This window comes from Mobula hypostoma, chromosome 18, assembly GCF_963921235.1.
Source record: "Mobula hypostoma chromosome 18, sMobHyp1.1, whole genome shotgun sequence".
NCBI classification, from domain to species: domain Eukaryota; kingdom Metazoa; phylum Chordata; class Chondrichthyes; order Myliobatiformes; family Myliobatidae; genus Mobula; species Mobula hypostoma.
The window spans coordinates 36,389,914-36,408,548 of record NC_086114.1 but is presented as its reverse complement, the minus strand read 5'-3'; the positions used below and the strand labels follow the sequence as shown (position 1 = coordinate 36,408,548).

The 18,635-nt window shown below is 42.3% G+C and overlaps 2 protein-coding genes across 5 annotated transcripts in view; one reads left to right on the top strand and one right to left on the bottom strand.

Moving 5' to 3' along the window:
• The window catches only part of shld2 (shieldin complex subunit 2), a 115,942-nt gene that overhangs the window by 28,448 nt on the left and 68,859 nt on the right, over nt 1–18,635 (top strand). The window contains exon 1 of one of the 4 annotated variants that reach the window (XM_063070722.1): nt 16,517–16,643. The exons of the other annotated variants lie outside the window; for them this stretch is intronic. The gene's annotated coding sequence lies outside the window, so the exon portion shown is untranslated. Of the gene's footprint in view, nt 1–16,516; nt 16,644–18,635 lie in introns of those variants that run through there. 4 annotated transcript variants of the gene reach the window in all.
• Nucleotides 10,157–16,576, bottom strand: LOC134358479 (uncharacterized). Its single transcript, XM_063070729.1, has 2 exons — nt 16,504–16,576; nt 10,157–12,666 (listed from the first exon to the last, which is right to left on the bottom strand). Exon 2 carries the CDS (start codon nt 11,754–11,756, stop codon nt 10,932–10,934), a length of 825 nt encoding a protein of 274 aa, XP_062926799.1. The 5' UTR covers nt 11,757–12,666; nt 16,504–16,576; the 3' UTR covers nt 10,157–10,931.

The following is an 18,635-nucleotide window of genomic DNA, read 5'->3' as shown; positions in this document are numbered from 1 at the left end:
ATCATGGCATGCAAAAAATATGGAAAGGCATATTTTCCATATATGCAGGCTTTCAACTGTTGCACTTGGCCTCCTCACATTCCTATCAGGGAGCCTCAGTGTTTAATGACTTGTGTTTTGTTTGGTACTGGGCTATGGATTCCCTTCAGAATGATGTTCCCTCAAGAAAATGTTGAGAATGGCTTTCTGTCCGAGAATGATTGATTTGGTAATGTGGTGTTGGGGTTGGAACTGATATAGATAACCTACCAGAGTGAGTCAAATGTGATCAGACCCTCAGTGCAGAGAATGTTGCCCTGGAAAGGATGCTGTCTTTGATTCACCTATTCTACTAATGGATGTGGTGGAATTTGCAGGTAGTACTTCTTCACTGATATGGCTTTTGCCTATGTCTCTGACGCAAGGCAGAGATAACTGCTGCTCGTTAGACCAAAAGTGTAAAGTATAAGGTCTTGCTTTTTCAGTGCCACTCTCCACAGCCAGCTGAAAGATGTTCTGGTGCACCAGAGGCGGACATCAAAGACATTGTTCTGTCATTGATGTCTACCTTTCCTGAAAGGTGACTTCTAAGATGTGGAAAGTGATTTTGAGTTCACTGTGTTGAGGTACAATGTGGTACTGAGTGGCAAATTGGTAGAGGATCTCAATTTTCTGGATGCTTCTTTTAAGGCTCACCATCTTGAGTGCTTAATTGAAGACTCTTAAGAAGAATGATGACCTTTGGATGGTGTGGATTTACCAGACTGATATCAAAGGATTAAATTATGAGGAGAAATTACACAGCTTAAACTGTAATCCATGTAATTTAGAAGTTGTCAGAGTGATTTTGATAGAACTCTAAGATATTCAGGGAAATTAACAGGGTTGGAGAGAAATTATTTCCAAGGATTGGGAAACCTAGGATTAAAGACTATAATCCACTGCTGCTGGTAAGGAGTTGGTACGTACTCCCCGTGACCATGTTGGTTTTCTCCGGATGCTTTGGTTTCCTTCCACAGTTTTAAGATGTACAATAGTTGGTAGGTTAATTGACCATTTTAAATTGTCCCATGATTAGGCTCAGAATAAATCGGTGGATTGCTGGGCGATGTGGCTCGAAGGGCCAGAAGGTCCTATTCCATGCTGCATCTCAATAAATAAATAAAACTCAAAAATTGAACACTTGGCTTTCTAAGGGTGACAAAGAAACACTTCAATCCACAAAATGGTAATAGAAATTAGACATAGTAGCAAATAGTTCTGAATTTCTTTTAGCTATATTCAATATGTTTTTGAAGACATTCTAGAGTAACGGTAGACAAATGGACCACAGAGCAGGATGATCTTACTGAACATCAGGAGTATAAGAGAAAAGATGGCTGATTTCTGTTTGTCACTGACGCTGGGAATTGTTTCTCTGCCTCCACCTTGCCTCACAGAGAACTATATTCCATGATGCCTTATTAACTACAACCGAGTGCAGTATAACGTCCTTCCCCTCCACAGTATTGTTCCTACTTAGGGTAGTCTAATACTGAAGATTAAAATCACACATTTGCAGGTATACCTTTACTACATGCACCTCTAATTTCCAATTTAATGCCATCCCCAACGTGACCTCTACTATTTGGGGGCACTGCGCAACTCCCACTATCACTTTCTGTCCTTTGGTATTTCTTAGCTCTGTCCATAAAGATTCCATATCATCTGAGCTATTACCCTTCTTCGCTATTGTGATGAGCTATTAAAGCAGCAACACCACACTTGCTAATGTCCTTCATTAATATTGAGTACCCTAGATTTTCATATCCCATCCTTAGTCCCCTGTGGCCATATACTTTCCATAAGCATCTACTTACATGATTAACTTATGCACCTTATTGGAAATGTTCAGCGCATTGATACACGATATATTTACGCTTGGCTTTTTAACATTCTCAGTTCCTTTGGCATTATGTTGCATTATGATCTTGTTTGTTTCTTGCTCTTGATTTTTGACTCTTCTGTTTGTACTCCTACTCCTCTTGTCTTTTGTTTCTCTCTTCATTTTCCCCTTCTCTTTCTCCCTTCATATGATTCCATCCCATGCTATTTTCCACTGTCTCCCATCATGAGTTGTTCTTTCGTTAAGTCGTTCACAACGGAGATGGGTGAAATCTGCAGGATGGCCTTTGTCATTCGATCTTGCCTGGACTGATCTGTCTCAGGAAGCTCTGGTGATGTTGTCGCTCACCTTCCAGCTGCTGGGGCATCCCAGGGTAAAGCAGCAGGTCAGTGCAGCACCTGAGTGGGAATATGGGCAGTCTACTCCTGTAGAGATGACTTTTTTTCTAACTATTTCAGTGAGGAATTGGTGAAACCTTGTGAAGTAAGATTTCTCCCTAATACTAGCTTTCATGGATGTAGTCAGCTGTTGGCCACAGTCTAACCCATTAAGAAACTTCACCTCCATCAACTGAAAGCACAGTATTTCAAGTGCCTCAACATACTGTGGGTTGGTATACCTGAAAATAATTTATTTAAGGTCAAGGCCATGTTTCTTGGTGGCTTTTATGACTTCTGTGTTCTGAAGGAATACACACTGCTGTACATATTCAGCAGGCAGCCATGCCTGAAGGAATGAAGATGAGAGTTATTCTATAACTAAGTTTTCGCTCCAGTTTGTAGTCCATCCGTAGCTGCTGAACACTGGTAAAATGAGAGTCATCAAAGTACCAGAGTCATTGTGGAAAATACTACAGATCCCCTAAAAATTAGAGACCATTATGTGTGAAATCACTGGTACATACCAGCCGTGGGTGGTGTGCAGCAAATAGGAAATCTTGGCAATTGAAGGTTAAGTGTTGCATGCAGATATAGAGAATGAAGGACAAACAGCACAGCAGGAGGATTCACAGGAACAAGAGGAGTACAAGACTGAGGATGCCCCAGCTGAACTTTATCTGCCTCATCTCTAAGCTGATTGGAACACCTAGGCATTTTTTCCAGTTGGCGAATAAGGCCCCGTTGTTGAGAGAAGCTTGCCAAAACGAATGTACTAAATCAAAGTTCAAAGTAAATTTATTATCAAAGTACATATGTCACCACGTATAACCATGAGATTCATTTTCCTGTGGGGATTCTCAATAAATCCAATAAACATAATAGAATAAATGAAAGGCCGCATCCACTGGGCGCTCAACCAGTGTGTGAAGGACAACAAACTGTGCAAGTACAAAGAAGAAAAAAGAAATAACCACTAAATAAACAATAAATATCAAGAACATGAGATGAACTGTCCATGAAAGTGAGTACAGAAGTTGTGGGAATATTTCAGTGATGGGGCAAGTGAAGTTGAGATGAAGATTGTGAAGTAAAGTTGAACCCTTTGGTTCAAGAGCCTGATGGTTGTGGGGTAATAACTGTTCCTGAACCTGGTGGTGCGAGTCCTCAGGCCCCTGTACCTTCTTCCTGATAGCAGCAGCGAGAAGAGAGCATGACCTGGGTGGTGGGGGTCCCTGATGACAGATGCTGCTTTCCTGCAAAAACACTCCACTAAGTAGTGGGGAGGTCTTACCTGTGATGGACTGTGTAATTTCACAAAATCATTCTTTGCAATGCAAACTAAGTGATCTTTTCTCTCCTTGCTTCAAATCTTGATCAGCCTGGTAAGCCAATACAACAGAAAGTTTCATCGTATCATGCTGTGGAGATCTGTCTGTATTGATTAGAGTATACCAATGAGTGGTTGATTCCCTGATCCATTCACTTGACTAGCAGCTTGCTTTTATTTGTTATTCAACCAGTGAATGGTGAAAATATTCAACAAGTGTGATAGTATCTCTGGAGAGTGAGTTAACATGTGGGACCAATGGCCTTTCACCACAATGTCATTGGAAGGTCATTCATGTGAAATATTCATCTGAGTTTTCTCCCTATAAATTTTGGCTAACCTGCTGAATATATTCATCACTTTTTAAAAATTTAATATTTTCAGCATCTGCATTTTGTTTTTTTGTGTTCTTTTTTGGCAAAAAGAGCCATGAACTCTGCACAAGATGCACATACCTCAAAGCAGCTACACCAGGCAAGTTTAAACATTCATTCAGATCCTGAACCTTTGTACTGTTGCTTAATATCAATTGTGGGTAGTCAGCATTGTAGCTGAAGTATGTGACAAGACTGCATATCACAATATATTGATCAAAATGCCACAAAGCAATAGGTGGAGAGAGGGAGGGTGTTAAAATTTCAAGCCTATGATATCTAATTCATCCAGGAATGAGAAATCCATCATAAAATTCCAAAGGAGGTATAATAAAGTTATTGTGCCAATTGACCATTTGGTTGTACATTGGGACACAACCAATAGAAGTGCCAACAATATTTTTGCTCACAACCTTTTGGGTGATCAGTGTAATTTCATGATGTTTTGCATAAGCAATCACTTCTGACTCATACTCTTCTTGTGTATTCTATCATTTCCAGTACCATGAATTAAGGAGCACATTTAGGGAATAGGGAAAAGACTGCAGAGGTTGATCTTGCTATGCAAATTCACTTGTGTCTGACACTAACCTTCAGAGGTTGCTGCGACAACTATAATGGAACACCTCAAGACCAACAGAACAAGCAGAATGACATGATTGGCTGTGAAAGGCTGTCTCATGCTAGGAAGTGATTTGGTGCCCTCATGAATGGCAATCAAACCTTTCAGGTGATCTCTTAGGAAATGAGGTAGACAATGGTACTAACACTGGGTGGCAGTCAGACCTCACTTAACTGGTTCGCCTGGGCTGACGGACCCAGCATGATGGGTATCTCCACACTTCTCACTGATTTTCACTGCAGTGTAAAGCAGGCTGTGCTCATGTAGAAGTGTGGGAGTGGGGGTGCACTTCTTTGCTCCTGTGGAAGAGAAGTGCGTTCTCCTGCGCCATGCCTCAGCTCAAGTTGGAGAGTGATATTCTTACGGATTATTACTCTGCTTATACAGGAGAGTATTTTCTTATGTAGAATCTGTCCAACTGTACCATCAAGTACCTCCCACTCCACCCAGGGCAGAGACCAGAAATCATGTTGCCCTCATCAGCCACCTGAATGTATTTAAAAATTACAAACTAGGGAAGCTGAGCTGTATTTAATATGCCGTATAACTCTATGATTGCATACCTCTTACAGTTCTTTCTATCAGCCACCTCAGAAGTGAAAACAAGTCATATCGAAGAAAAATGGTAGTATTTAGTAGTGCTCGCACAAGTGTATCCATACACTAAAAGTATTGACACTATCATAAGATCTTCTGTGGTATTTTGAATCCCAGAGGAGACAGCTTTGGGACCTCCTGCAAGGCTAAGGATTGCTGGAGGAGTGAAGGTAGAGGGGAGATGTCTGATTCCCTGACACACAGGACCGCCTGACATTTATTTTGTAGGCAAAGACGTTTCAGTTGCTCTCAGAAAATTGTAGAGTTCTCTGCTTCCCCATGGAGTCTCTCTGTCCTCAGTGTTAACGATCAGATATAGGGGGAGGGGGGATGTTAAGGGGAAGAGGCTCTGACCACAGAAACCATAACTCGGATTATTTCCTTGATCAATAATGCAAAATCCTCTCCTCTACATTTTACTCCGCACCCCCCATTATGCCTTCCATTATCTTATTGTTGCCATGGAGGACAAAGAGGCTACGAGTAAGAATGTTTCAGAAGGCCTTTAAAACAAGGCCATGTGAGTAGAATTTAGAAATGAAAGTGAAGAAATCTTAGGGCTGGGATTATACCACAGGTGTGGCAGGAGGTAGAGGAGCAGAAATGTAGGCAAATAGTATAGAAGTGTGAGCCATATAAATTTCATCAAAAGCCAATCGGTGACTTCTTGAAGTGCATCCTGAAGAGCCATTTCTGCCAATTGTAGATCATTCTAAAAAGCTAACTAAATATATTGTTGAGGGCAGTGTGGTTGATGTGGTTTACAGGGGCTTCAGTAACGTCTTTGCCAAGGTCCAAAGTGGAAGGTTAGTCTAAAATGTTAGAGCCCATCAGATCCAAGGCAAGTATGATACATTTTTCTTCTGAAATTAAATTAGCTAGCAGGACTGATAGAAAGCTCGAGTTACAGAGTCTGGGACATTGTCTGTTGTGGAAGCAAAATCGCTGTGTTATCTTCAAAGCTCAGAAACCCGTTCTGTTGTCCCAATGACAGCTTCAGTTTCAGAGTAACGAACTTAGGCCTAAGATAGGACCATAAGTGTAATAAAGGTAATTGTATAATACATGGTTAAAGCACATTCCAAATTTGATAAAGGGAAGGAGGTTCATGACCGATGATTGATATTGTTTTAAAAAATCATGATTTTCAATGGAGGTATGTGCCCTCTAAAAATTAGTCCCACAACGTTGGATTTCTCCTTTTTTTTGATGAGTTAATTTAGCACAGCATGTAGCACAATATATAACCCTGATACCCATACAGTTCCCTGCAGAAAAGGCAGGAAATTGGCCAGAGATGTTTGAAACAGTGCAATAGAACATGCATAGTTTCTGATGGCAGCTACGATACTTTCCTGTAGACCAATTTCAAAAGGGCATCAGACAATGGGAACATCTTTGTGGGGTGAGAGACTGCAGCGAAGAGGGAGAGGGATCTGTATTTCACCCCATATGCCAGATATCATGTGGACTGGTAGCCAGCAGAGGAGTTGGTTAGAGTAACATTGGTCATAAATATGGAAACTCTCATCATGGAACAATGTATTTTGCTAGATTTGTTATTTGAACTTTGTAGGAAAGTACTGTTCTCACATGAGAGTACAGATTTCACCATGTGTCTAAGTCTCCACAGGAATAAAATGAAAAGTTATTAAAAGGCCTTTATCTTCACCATTTAACCAAACCTACCAAAACTTGAGAAGAGATAACCCACTTCGGGCACAGTCCTTTGCCATATCAGGGCCTATGACATAGGAAGGGGCTCATCTTGTAATCGATGGAGGATAGAGGCTGCTGGAGCAGGAGAGGATGAGAAGGAGAATAATAATCGTGATGAGGAACACAGTGTTGTAGTGTGGATGAAATTACCGGAGAGACGGAGTCACTGGTAGATACAAAGCAGCTTCTTTATTCGACACAACAAGTTACAGCAGGCATCATATGGATGGAGACGCTTTCGGTAGAAAGGTCTGCTAGCCCAATGCAGGCTTGATATTTATATGCTAAACACAAAGGGCAATCACTGTTTACAAAGTTATAGACAATGCTTCCTTTTGAAGCTACATACAAAATATCACACCTTCTGACTTCATCTTTTTCTCCCGACGCCAACGTGTCTGGGTTGGTACTCACAGCCTTTAGGAGTGCAAGTCAAATCCACAATACATTTATTTGGTATTTTACGTGCTAAAATAGAGAACAATTAATATTTATAAAATATAGATAATACTGTCTTCGAAACTACAGCATCTGGTCAAACTACGGCACCAGAAGCATCTGGTATTCACACCTTTTTAGGAAGCGCATTGTTGTGGACTCAGTCCACAGTACCTTGTCAAATAGAAGTCTGGTGGCCAAAGTCATTTAAGTGTAAACGAATCATCTACCCAAAAAAAACTCACTCTAATAGTCCCTCCTCTTGGCCCTCCTGGACAAAAATTAAATTTGTATCAGGAAAGGCCAACCTAGGAGGATCTGCTCAAATAGGGCTGCAAAAATGCCCTGTGTCGAAATTTCCCCCCAATTTTATGTACCTTGATATCTATCCTAGCATTCCCTAATCGCTACCTACCAAATGCTAAACAGAGAGGCTGTTCCAAGTCTTTAGGAATGCAGCTCCTTTCATGTGCCTGTCGGCTCTTTCCCTGCAGGCTGACTGCAGCTTAATCACATTCCTTTGTCTTCAGCCCTTTATCCTCTGGTCACTGAAACTCTCCTTCCAAGAGCACCCACAGGCTATCTCATCGATGTACAGGAAGGGGTTGGGGTGGCCTCTATGTAAAAGTCTGCAAGGACCTCTCCCTGGTGGCATCCCCTTCCGAAATGTCCGGTTGATCACTGGTCCAATTGCTAAAAAGGGCCCTGCTCCTCAGACTGGGGGTGACTGCTTCCAGATGCCGTGTGCAGTCTGAAATGCCATCGAAGTGGTGGAAATTGCCATCTCTGCTTTAACTTAAAAATCCCTCTCCATCTATTTCCCAATAATTTTCTATATTATGCTATAAAATTAATTATCTACCTTCAGCAACCAGCCTTCTTTACAGAGTACCATCATCATCACACTTTAGCAGGCTATTTGTGGTTTTCCAACACGTTCTCAGTGTCTTCTGCCACACTCTCGGCGTTTTTTGCCTTTGCGTTTTCTCCGGGTATGTTTTCATCAGCTGTGGTCAGGTCTGGCATGGCCGGCTGGTGTTCCTCTCTTAGGTTCTCTGTAATTATATGGTTACTGGGTACACTTGGTTCCCCACTCTGTCTGTGGGAGCAACAAGAGGGTGAGTTGTATGCTTTAACCTGAGTCCAGTGTTTCCACAGGCTGCCTTGCCGAGTCTGTACACAGACACATGTGTCATTGGTTAAGAGTACTGTCTGTGGTCCTATCCACCTGGGGGCAAACCCTGGCCTTTCCGGCAACACCCTCACCATAACTTGATCGCCGGGCTGTGGAAGGACTATCCCCTTTCCCTCTGGCTCTCTTTGATCGGTGATTCGCTGCTGTTGTTTGGCTCGGTCCCTCAACACTTTAAGTTGGTTACAAAGGTCTTCCATATATTGGGTCATTCTATTCCCTAAAGCCCCAGGCTCCCCGCAACCCGTAATTACCCCATAAAGGAGTCGCATAGCTCGCCCCGTCAATAATTCGTAGGGGCTGAGACCCAAAGTGCAGTTCGGGGTTACGTGCAATGTCATCAGGATTCCTGGTAATGCATCAACCCATCAACCCATGTCTTTCCTGTCTCAGCTATAGCTTTGGCTAATGCATTCTTGATTGTTCGGTTCATCCTTTCTACCATCCCTGAACTCTGGGGGTGGTAGAGTACGTGGAACCGCTGTCGAATCCCTAGCAGTCAGCACATTTCCTTCATCACTTTCCCCGTGAAATGTGCTCCCTGATCTGAATCCACCTGAACTGGGGTTCCCCACCTTGGGAGGATTTCCTGAACTAGGATCCATGCAGCAGTGCCGGCAGTGCAGTCCCTTGTTGGGAAAGCCTCTACCCACCGGGTGAAGTGATCCATTTGGCAGGGGCCCCGTGAAGTCTATCTGGATGTTTTCCCAGGGTCCCCTCGGCCGAGGCTGATTTGCCAGCTGTGGTTTTTTGCCCTTATCAGGGTTATGCTGGGCACAAATAATACAACGGCGGCAGAATTTCTCAACATTCCTGCCCATCCCTGGCCACCGCCAGTCCTGCCGGAGGGTTGTGTTCATGCTCTGCCTTCCCTGATGCATCACCCCATGATATAACTTCAGTAATATCTGTCTAAAACAGGGTGGGGCCACCGCGACTCTTTCCTCCCCATGTGTCCAGCACCCATCTGATCCCTCCTTTGCTCCTTTTCTCCTCCATTTTTCCTTCTCTTCTGCTTCTACCTCTTCATATAATTTTACTAAGCTGGCTTCTGTCGTTTCCTCCTGGACACTTGCAATTTCAATTGCCTCTTGTTCCCCTGCTGCCTTATTTGCAGTAATGTCTGCCCTCGGAGGAACTGGGAAAACTTTATGTTCTGGAGTGGCCACAGTCTGTGACGAGAGTACACATAGATTAAGATGTTAACTGTCCTGTGCTGGCACCAGTGGGATCAGCAGTTGGTCTGCCACCTGTCTTCAGGAGAAAGAGAGATAAGGAAAACAATGGAGCAGCATTGGGAGATGTTAATGAAGGGACGGAAGGAGAGCTGTCAGGATCGGCTCCCCTTTGAACCCTGAACTGTTTGAAGTGATGGATAGGCGATACCCCAGCAGGGGGATAAAAAGGGACAGGTTCACTAAGGCAAGACACACACACGACACCACGAGGTAACAAGACCCTGGAAGCGGTGCACCTCCCACAAGTCGGTGGGAGTTTTTGAGGGGCTGGTCGCGGGACCAAGCCATAGATGCACAGGGTGGAAAGGTACGATCGGCGGGAACCTGGTGTGTGTCCGCCCTTGCCTGGGTGCCAGGTTCACCGCAGAGAAACGATCGTATCTGGAAACGGAGGGGTCACGGTCAGTGACCTCAGAAGACATCACAAAGGGCTCGCCCGAAAGCTGACTGCGAAGAATATCGAAGGTCTGTGTGGAAGCCGTTTGAATATTCATTCGTTTTTGCTCTCTCTCTCCTTCCCCCCACTGTCCATCACCACAGCAGTGATTACTGTGAACTGAACTGAACTCAGTTGAACTGAACTTTGCGTCACTTTGAAACTGGCCATTTACACCTAGACGACGATAGAGCTTGATTGATCCTGTTATCCTAATTCTGTGTACATGTGTGTTTATCATTGCTGAACTGTTGCATTTATTATCCTTTTGATTAGAGTACTGTGTTGCTTGCTTCTTTAATAAAACTCTCTTAGTTCCAGTAATCCAGACTCCAACTGAGTGATCCATTTCTACTGATTTGGCAACCCAGTTACAGGGTACGTAACAAGTCTCTCTGAGTATCCCCTGGTGTTTTTGTTCCTTCACTATACCCTGAACAGTGGTCATGGTGTCAGTTTGTATAGGGTCCTGCTTATGGGGTTTATACAGACCCTCCTCTATTTTAACTGGGTTTATCTTTACTTGACCATAATCTTACTTGTGTGTAGCCCACACTGCTGGGAACTGCTGACAAGGTAACCCATAGACCCCATCCGGGCTGCAGTCTCTGATGATCGGGGCAGCTGCGACTATGCTATGCAGGTTGTGTATTCTGTTGGTTGTATGCGTTCGCTGCCCATGACTCGTCCATATTATTTCTCCCTTTCCCGAATCTATAACAGCTCGTGCTTCCCTTAGGATGTCTATTCCAAGGATCGTGCCCTCATTATTTGGACATACACAGAAATACACTGGAAGCTGTACTCCCCGATTTCTAGTATTTGCTTCTCGCTTCTTTCTGCTTTCACTGTTTTCCCTCCTACACCCCTGATATAACTGGCCTGTCCGGTTGTTGGTAAGGGTAAGTCTGTTATCGATACCGATGCCCCTGTGTCCACTAACATATTGCATTGCCGTCCTCCTAACAATGCTGTTGTGTACATCCGCAGGTCACCAGCGCTGGCAGTGGAGCCCACTGCCACATTTTTTTCTGCCCTAAGAGGCGCCGTTACTAACTCTTTGATCTGATCGACAGTCATACTGGTTGCTGATGGGGTGAGTGACTGGGTGTCTGCTGTGACCTTCGCCTGGGTTTTCCCCCTCCCTTTTGGACACTGTCTCCAGCCATGTCCTGATAGGCCACAGCTGTAGCATATCAACTCCTTCACTGCCTTATACCTGGTCCAGCAGTCCTTTGCTGGGTGCCCTGGCTGCCGGCAAGCAGAACAAACTCTCCGGGACATCACAGCAGCTGCATCCACTATACCCACTGTACGATTTCTCTTGCCTTTTCTTCGGTCTATCTCACTGGCCCATGAAACTATCGCAGAGTAGGTGGACCCCACCGTTATGCCTAAATCTAAAACTTCCTGGTGGGCTGAGCTCAGGCCTTCCTTCAGCATTTTCAGGAAGACTTGGTCATCCCTCCCTGGATTATCCAACCCTGAATACTCCTCGTACACTCGGTATTTACGTTCTGCATAATCCATGGCTGTCTCGTCAGCTTTTTGAATCACTGCCATTATCATTCCCCAGCTACTCTCGCCTCCCCCCAGTCACTGCCTCACTTCCCCTTTAAAAAAGCGATATCCTTCTTCATTACTGGTGCTCCCGGTGGTTGCCCATGTACCATCCCCCACCCCCTGGGCCATCCTGTCTCACATATTCCTCGGGCACTTCACTTTCACTAACACGTGTGTATCTTTAGGGTGCATCTGGTGGATTTCAACCATTTCCTCGAGCTTGTGCCAGGATTCTGAATTCCCACTTGCGACTTTAAGTGAGGGCAATTCAGACAAAATGCTTTGTTTCTCTCCGGGGGTGAAGGGCTTATGAATAGTCGTAATCAAGGTCAAGGCTGGCTCGAATCATCAGGGTTCTCAACCTGACGTTGCCTGACTTCAATAGGTGCCATTCTGGTAGATCTATCTGGGTAAAACCTCTCCCTGAGATATCTGTATATTAATTCCCACACTACACAAAATATAAAACCGCAGAGTATGTATTCCACAATCTGCCACTTTTGAGAACCTGAATTTATGATGTCTGCTGTATTCCTTTGCATCACACTTGCAAACGCATACACTAAAATGCAGCTCCCCGATCGAGTATACACACCCCCACTCTGGCATCTTGAACCGTACCATTATTTACCACCTTTCGCAACTGGTGGTCCAGGTCTCACCAAGTTAACATGCGAAGATTCCTCACTTACATAAACACACATGCACACGCACACAGTACTTTCATATCTACCAGTTCAGCTCTTCACGTTCGTGATACCTCATGTCCCGTGCACCACCGATCGAACAGACCCAAGTGTGAGTGTTATTTTAGAAAAATACTCACCAAGCTAGACTGCTAGGAACGCTGGCCACACGACGGGTCATGAAGGTATCCCATTCCTGACACCAAATGTTGGTAGCGTGGATGAAATCACTGGAGAGACAGAGTCACTGGTAGATACAAAGCAGCTTCTTTATTCGACACAACAAGGTACAACAGGCATCTATGTACCGAGACGCTTTCGGTAGAAAGGTCTGCTAGCCCAATGTGGGATCGATATTTATATGCTAAACACAAAGGGCAATCGCTATTTACAAAGTTATAGACAATGCTTCCTTTTGAAGCTTTCTGGGTTGGTACTCACAGCCTTTAGGAGTGCAAGTCAAATCCACAATATATTTATTTGGTGTTTTATGTGCTAACATAGAGGACAATTAATATTTATAAAATATAGATAATACTGTCTTTCAAACTACAGCATCAGGTCAAACTACGGCACTAGAAGCATCTGGTATTCACACCTTTTTAGGAAGCGCATTGTTGTGGACTCAATCCAGAGTACCTTGTCAAATAGAAGTCTGGTGGCCAAAGTCATTTAAGTGTAAACGAATCATCTACCCAAAAAAACCTCACTCTAACACACAGTATGTCAATGTACCTGGTACCTTACAGCAACACATGAGACCAGGTTACCATGAGTGAAGAACAGACTAGAGAGAAAGATAAATGTGACATGGAACTGCTTTGGGTATGAGTTATCTGTAGTATGATACCAAACATGGGTGCCCACTGAGGGAATGGCCTATGCACCCACTCTATCCCAGGAAGCTCAAATGTGGACCACGATGAGGATGCTTTCATGACGAGGGCGCATTCTGAGATGGTGAGCATATCATCGGGTCAGCCTGACCAGTAGATGTGATGGAAGGAGCACTGAAGAGTTCGCCACATGCTTTTGCTTGAAACAGAGACTACAATACTGGAGATCACGTGTACCTCTCTGCAACAATTCGTTGATAACCCCGTCATTCATTCCCTCCTGCAAATGTTGGGGCACAGTAGCGAGCCATATAAAATCTTTTTGCTTCTATACCATCAGAGCCACTGATCCAATTAGAGCTCTGGTCATTGCCACATGGAAGCAGTTGAGGGACTGGGCTGGGTTTGGGTATCTCATGTGTCTTGTCTTTTTGTGAAACATAGCAATTTGAGAATTTATATATTACTAAAACCAAAAAGGTACATCAGTTACCTGCATGTATTTAAAATATGATTAAAACTACCACTCTTAAACAATTAAAGGGAGCAAAACTAAGCTAAATAACTGTCAATGAAGTAGCATCTTGCATCTCCCAGGTCACGGTAGCAGGTTTAACCTCTTGTGGGATCTGCAAACTGATTACAAAGCATAAGTCATTGGCCTTTAACCTTCAGATCCATGCTGGGTTCCCAAGAGAGCAATTCCATCAGTTCCATTCCCTCTTTCCTTATTTCCCTGTAATCTGCAACTTAATCTTTCTCACATGCCCATTAATTTTTCTTTGATTCTTCTTGCCCTTAACCTACATTAGTGTAATTTACAGAAGCCAATTAACCTAGCCTGAGCATGTCTTTTGGATGTGGGAGGAAATCAGAGCTCTGTGGTCGCAGAGAAAATGGGAGAACTCCATAAGGACAGTACTCAAGGCAGTGAGGATGATGCAGTCTGTGGTGTCCATCCCTGTTGCTGTTGCCTATACTCTTCTCCAGCCACTAACCTACTACTGCCTGTGGCTTCCCTACTATCCTCACTAAATGCTGTTCTGTATCATTCAGTGTGAGTTCAGAACCAAAGAGGGACTGCTTATGTTTTAGCTTCATACTTCACCTCCTCTTAATACCCAACGTCTCATCTCACACTCCTCATATATTTAATAACTCCCCCCATCTATTTGCAGTCTCCCCTTACCACGGTTTTAAAATCCTATTAGAAAATTCCACTTCCCCCACACCTTGTGCCTTTCAATAGATCAAACAATTTGATGTCTTTCTACCCAGATCTCACTCAGTTTGCCTCCCTTCATACTCCCATACCCATATCCAAAACTCCCTCATCTCTTATCTCTTTCCAAAAATGCTGCCTGACCTGCTGAGCTTTTTAGGATTTTCTGTTTTGAGCCCACTCTACACTCCTTCCCTGAATTCAGTATTCCAAACAGTCTAATTCCATCACAGCCAATTTAAATTATTTTAGCATCCAGCCATCAAATCATGGGACCTGTAAGCTTTTACTTTTACATTTAATTGTTTATAGATATCAAATTTTTAACATTAATTTTCTTCACTTAAACCATTGATAGTTTCCAGGATGAATTTTCTATTTTCAATCATTAAGATTCAGATAGAATAATTATTTAACATCCATAATTTATTAATTCCTTGTTCATTATTAAAATTGGACTTGATCTGTATGAGGAGAATCATTGCAAGCTAGGTCAGAGCAATATAATACAATTTAGTAAAGCAGTTACCAATTACTACTGTCCAGATTAGTCAGTGGGAGTTGTCCCACTCTGTCCTATCACTGTTTAGTGGTGTGTCATGAACAGCCCATAGCAAGCAGAGGTCTGTTTCTTTGAAACTTGACCCCGATGAATGATTTATATTGCAATAACTTATAAATAGATGGAATGTTGTGGGGGAAGGGTGATTGATAGTTACTGAGTCAAAGGTTATGTCTAAATAAACTCAGCTGATTTCAGGGCTGAATTCATTCTATCTGTTCAGGTAATCACATGAAAGACGTACCTGTGTAGAAGATTACCGTAATGAACAAACATGAGCATTATCTATTCAGCAATAACTGCCTATTACATATTATAATATGGTTTTAAATGTAAATTAAATACGATCAGTTTTTTTTTCAAAATGGCAATCAGAATTGGGTTTATTATCACTGAAATTTATTGCTCAATACAAGTCAACAGGTTTTTAATATACAAACCTCTGGTTTCCAAATCCAGGTGATTATTTGGTATCAAATTTCACTGTAGTTCCCTCCTGTGCTCCTTGTGAAAATCACATAAAAAGCGCAATCTGTATTTGTAAGGTTCACAAAGCAGTGCTATGCATTACACAGAACAGCTTCTTCCCCTCTGCTATCTGTGTAATGTTGTATTGAAATCGATATGATGGTTTCAATGCATGTTCAAATTGTTCATCTCAACTTGGAGTCCTCTAAAGATGAATATTGAACATACCAGTCTTTATAGAGGTATCAGAAATGGAGAGAGTGAGCAGTTTCAAGTTCCTGGGTGTCAAGATCTCTGAGGATCTAACCTGTTCCTAACACATCGATGCAGTTATAAAGAAGGCAAGACAGTGGCTATACTTCATTAGGAGCTTAAAAATATTTGGTATGTCAACAAATACACTCAAAAACTTATGTAGATATACCGTGGAGAGCATTCTGACAGGCTGCATCACTGTCTGGTATGGGGGGACATGGTTACTACACAGGACTGAAAGAAGCTGCAGAGGGTCGTAAATTTAGTCAGCTCCATCTTGGGTACTAGCATACAAAGTACCCAGGATGTCTTCAAGGAGCGGTGTCTCAGAAAGGCAGCGTCCGTTACTAAGAACCCCCAGCACCGAGGGCATGCCCTTTTCTCACTGTTACCATCAGGTAGGAGGTACAGAAGCCTGAAGGCACACACTCAGCGATTCAGGAACAGCTTCTTCCCCTCTGCTATCTGATTCCTAAATGGACATTGAACCGTGAACACTACCTCACTTTTTTAATAGATATTATTTCTGTTTTTGCATAGTTTTTATTCTATTCAATATACTTGTACTGTTATTTATTATTGTTTTTTCTTCTTCTATATTATGTATTGCATTGAACTGCTGCTGCTAAGTTAACAAATTTCACAACACATGCAGGTGATAATAAGCCTGATTCTGATTCTGATTCTGAAACCAATTCTCAATTACGACATTGTTAGGACTGACCTTCGTTGCTGGAGAGACACTGAAGCTGGTGACATGAAAGTCTTCATTCAACTTGACAAGTAGGCATTTTTCCGAAGATCCTCTCTGTGGAGTCTTCCCAACTCAAAATAAATCACGTTTTCATACCCTTATGATTAAAGGTAACAACAGCCGATTCAATACATTTTCAATAGCTACGGTGACATTGTTTATTTAAATATTTTGAGTCTGAAGATAGTTCCATTGAGTTACATATCTACAATGGGAGATACATCTGATGTTCAAGAACTAGACAAAGAAATTTGCACGTGTAGTCCAACAGCTTCTGAGCTCAGAGATCCCCGACACTCAAAATTAATGACTCTCTGAGTGTACAAGTATCCCAACTATTGATTAATTAAATATGCCTGTGAACATGTTTTATGTGCTTAGTGTCAATATCAGTCTAGTTTGCAAAATTCCTTAGTCTCAGACACAATAGTGCAAAATACCTTGCCATAGTTGCCTGGTTTGATGCAGGCCAATTAACAGAACCCCATTGTTTTATGTTTTTCTGATGCGCACAAGCAATCTGATGGTCACTTCACTTTGTAAACAAATCATATCACTTGAGCAACCAACGTCCTGCTGGGGTCAACAACCTGTGTTCTGTAGATAAGACAGAGAGGACTGTGTGTCCTTTTAATTTCAAACTGATTACTACTTGCAAGTTACATTAATAACAGAAGGCTGATTCTTGTTTGAATTAATAATTGCTATTTTCACATTAATTCCAAAACTCCAGCATCCCCAATGAAACATAAAACAACATCCTTTCAGCTGCAGGGATGTGATGCTATTGATTGAATAAATGAGTTTGTGTTGTGTTGATGGGCTAAAGAAAAAGTAAATAGAGTCTTTTTCTCCCTGAGGCTGAAATTTGGGTGATCTCTCTAACATAGCAATGAGCTGCATAGTTTGCGATGTGGCATAGAGAGAAGCAATGGGAGTCTAATGAACTTGAAACTAGGAAGCTAAAATAACCACGACTCATGGGAGAAGCACTCAAGCACATGTGCACGTGGTTGTATTTGCAACAACAGGAGGTCACAGGTTTCAGTGAGGACAAAGAATGTAGTTTGAGTGTTAGCCATTTAAATGGGAAGAGAATCCGAGTAAAATCTGGTAGTTCTGGGGATTAAAGAAATATCATTCATCAAAAATGTGAGGTTGAAAATTTAAGCAGAAACATGTACAAATAGTTCAAATCTAATTAAGCAAATATCAATGATTGAACCTCAGATTAGAGAATTCCGAGTAACAAATCTTCTCATCTCAATCTGAGATGGCCTGTCCTTTATCTACTTTGTCTTGGCCCTTGCACTTGCTCAGTAGCTGAAACAGTTAATTGTAAATTCTTTTTCCTTTTTATACCAACTTGGTGTACCTGGATGGAACGCAAACAGAAGTTTTTTTACTGTATGCGGGTATATGTGACAGTAGTAAATTTACACCAATCCTTCCTCAGGAAGGGAAACTGGAATTGTGCATAGTATACAACAGGAATTCTGCAGATGCTGGAAATTCAAGCAACACACATCAAAGTTGCTGGTGAATGCAGCAGGCCAGGCAGCATCTCTAGGAAGAGGTACAGTCAACGTTTCAGGCTGAGACCCTTCGTCAGGACATAGTATTCGTGCATAGTATTCTGGCTTGCTTGCACTATTGCCCTATGTTTACTCTTATGCTCAGATCTTCTTGCTTTACATACCGGTTGTCTTCTGAACTGCCTGCCGCATCTGCATTGTAGTTTTCAATGACCCATGCAAAAGGATGATGGATAATGTCATTTTTTTTTTGGAAATTGTAGGATGGCTTTCCTCTTACATAATGCAAACTTTCCTCAGGGGCTTTGATTTATCTGAGCAACAAACTAAATAATGTTTGGAACTGTGAGAGAGCCTTGATAAAATCAATGATAGGGATCATAACCATTGTTTAAAGCTTTTATCAAATAAAACGTAATCTTCATGTGTAGGGATGTTGAAGATAGCAGTTGTAGCTGATATCTTCAGCATATGAAAAAGTACCTCAGAGCACAGAAAATAAGGTCACTAATTTATTCATGTTAATAAATCTCAAGATTTCCAATAATACAAATAACCAGTGAGGAA

What these genes read in the sequence shown, in the direction of transcription:
- LOC134358479 (XM_063070729.1), bottom strand. Translation starts at nt 11,756, where the DNA reads ATGATAATGGCAGTGATTCAAAAAGCTGACGAGACAGCCATGGATTAT.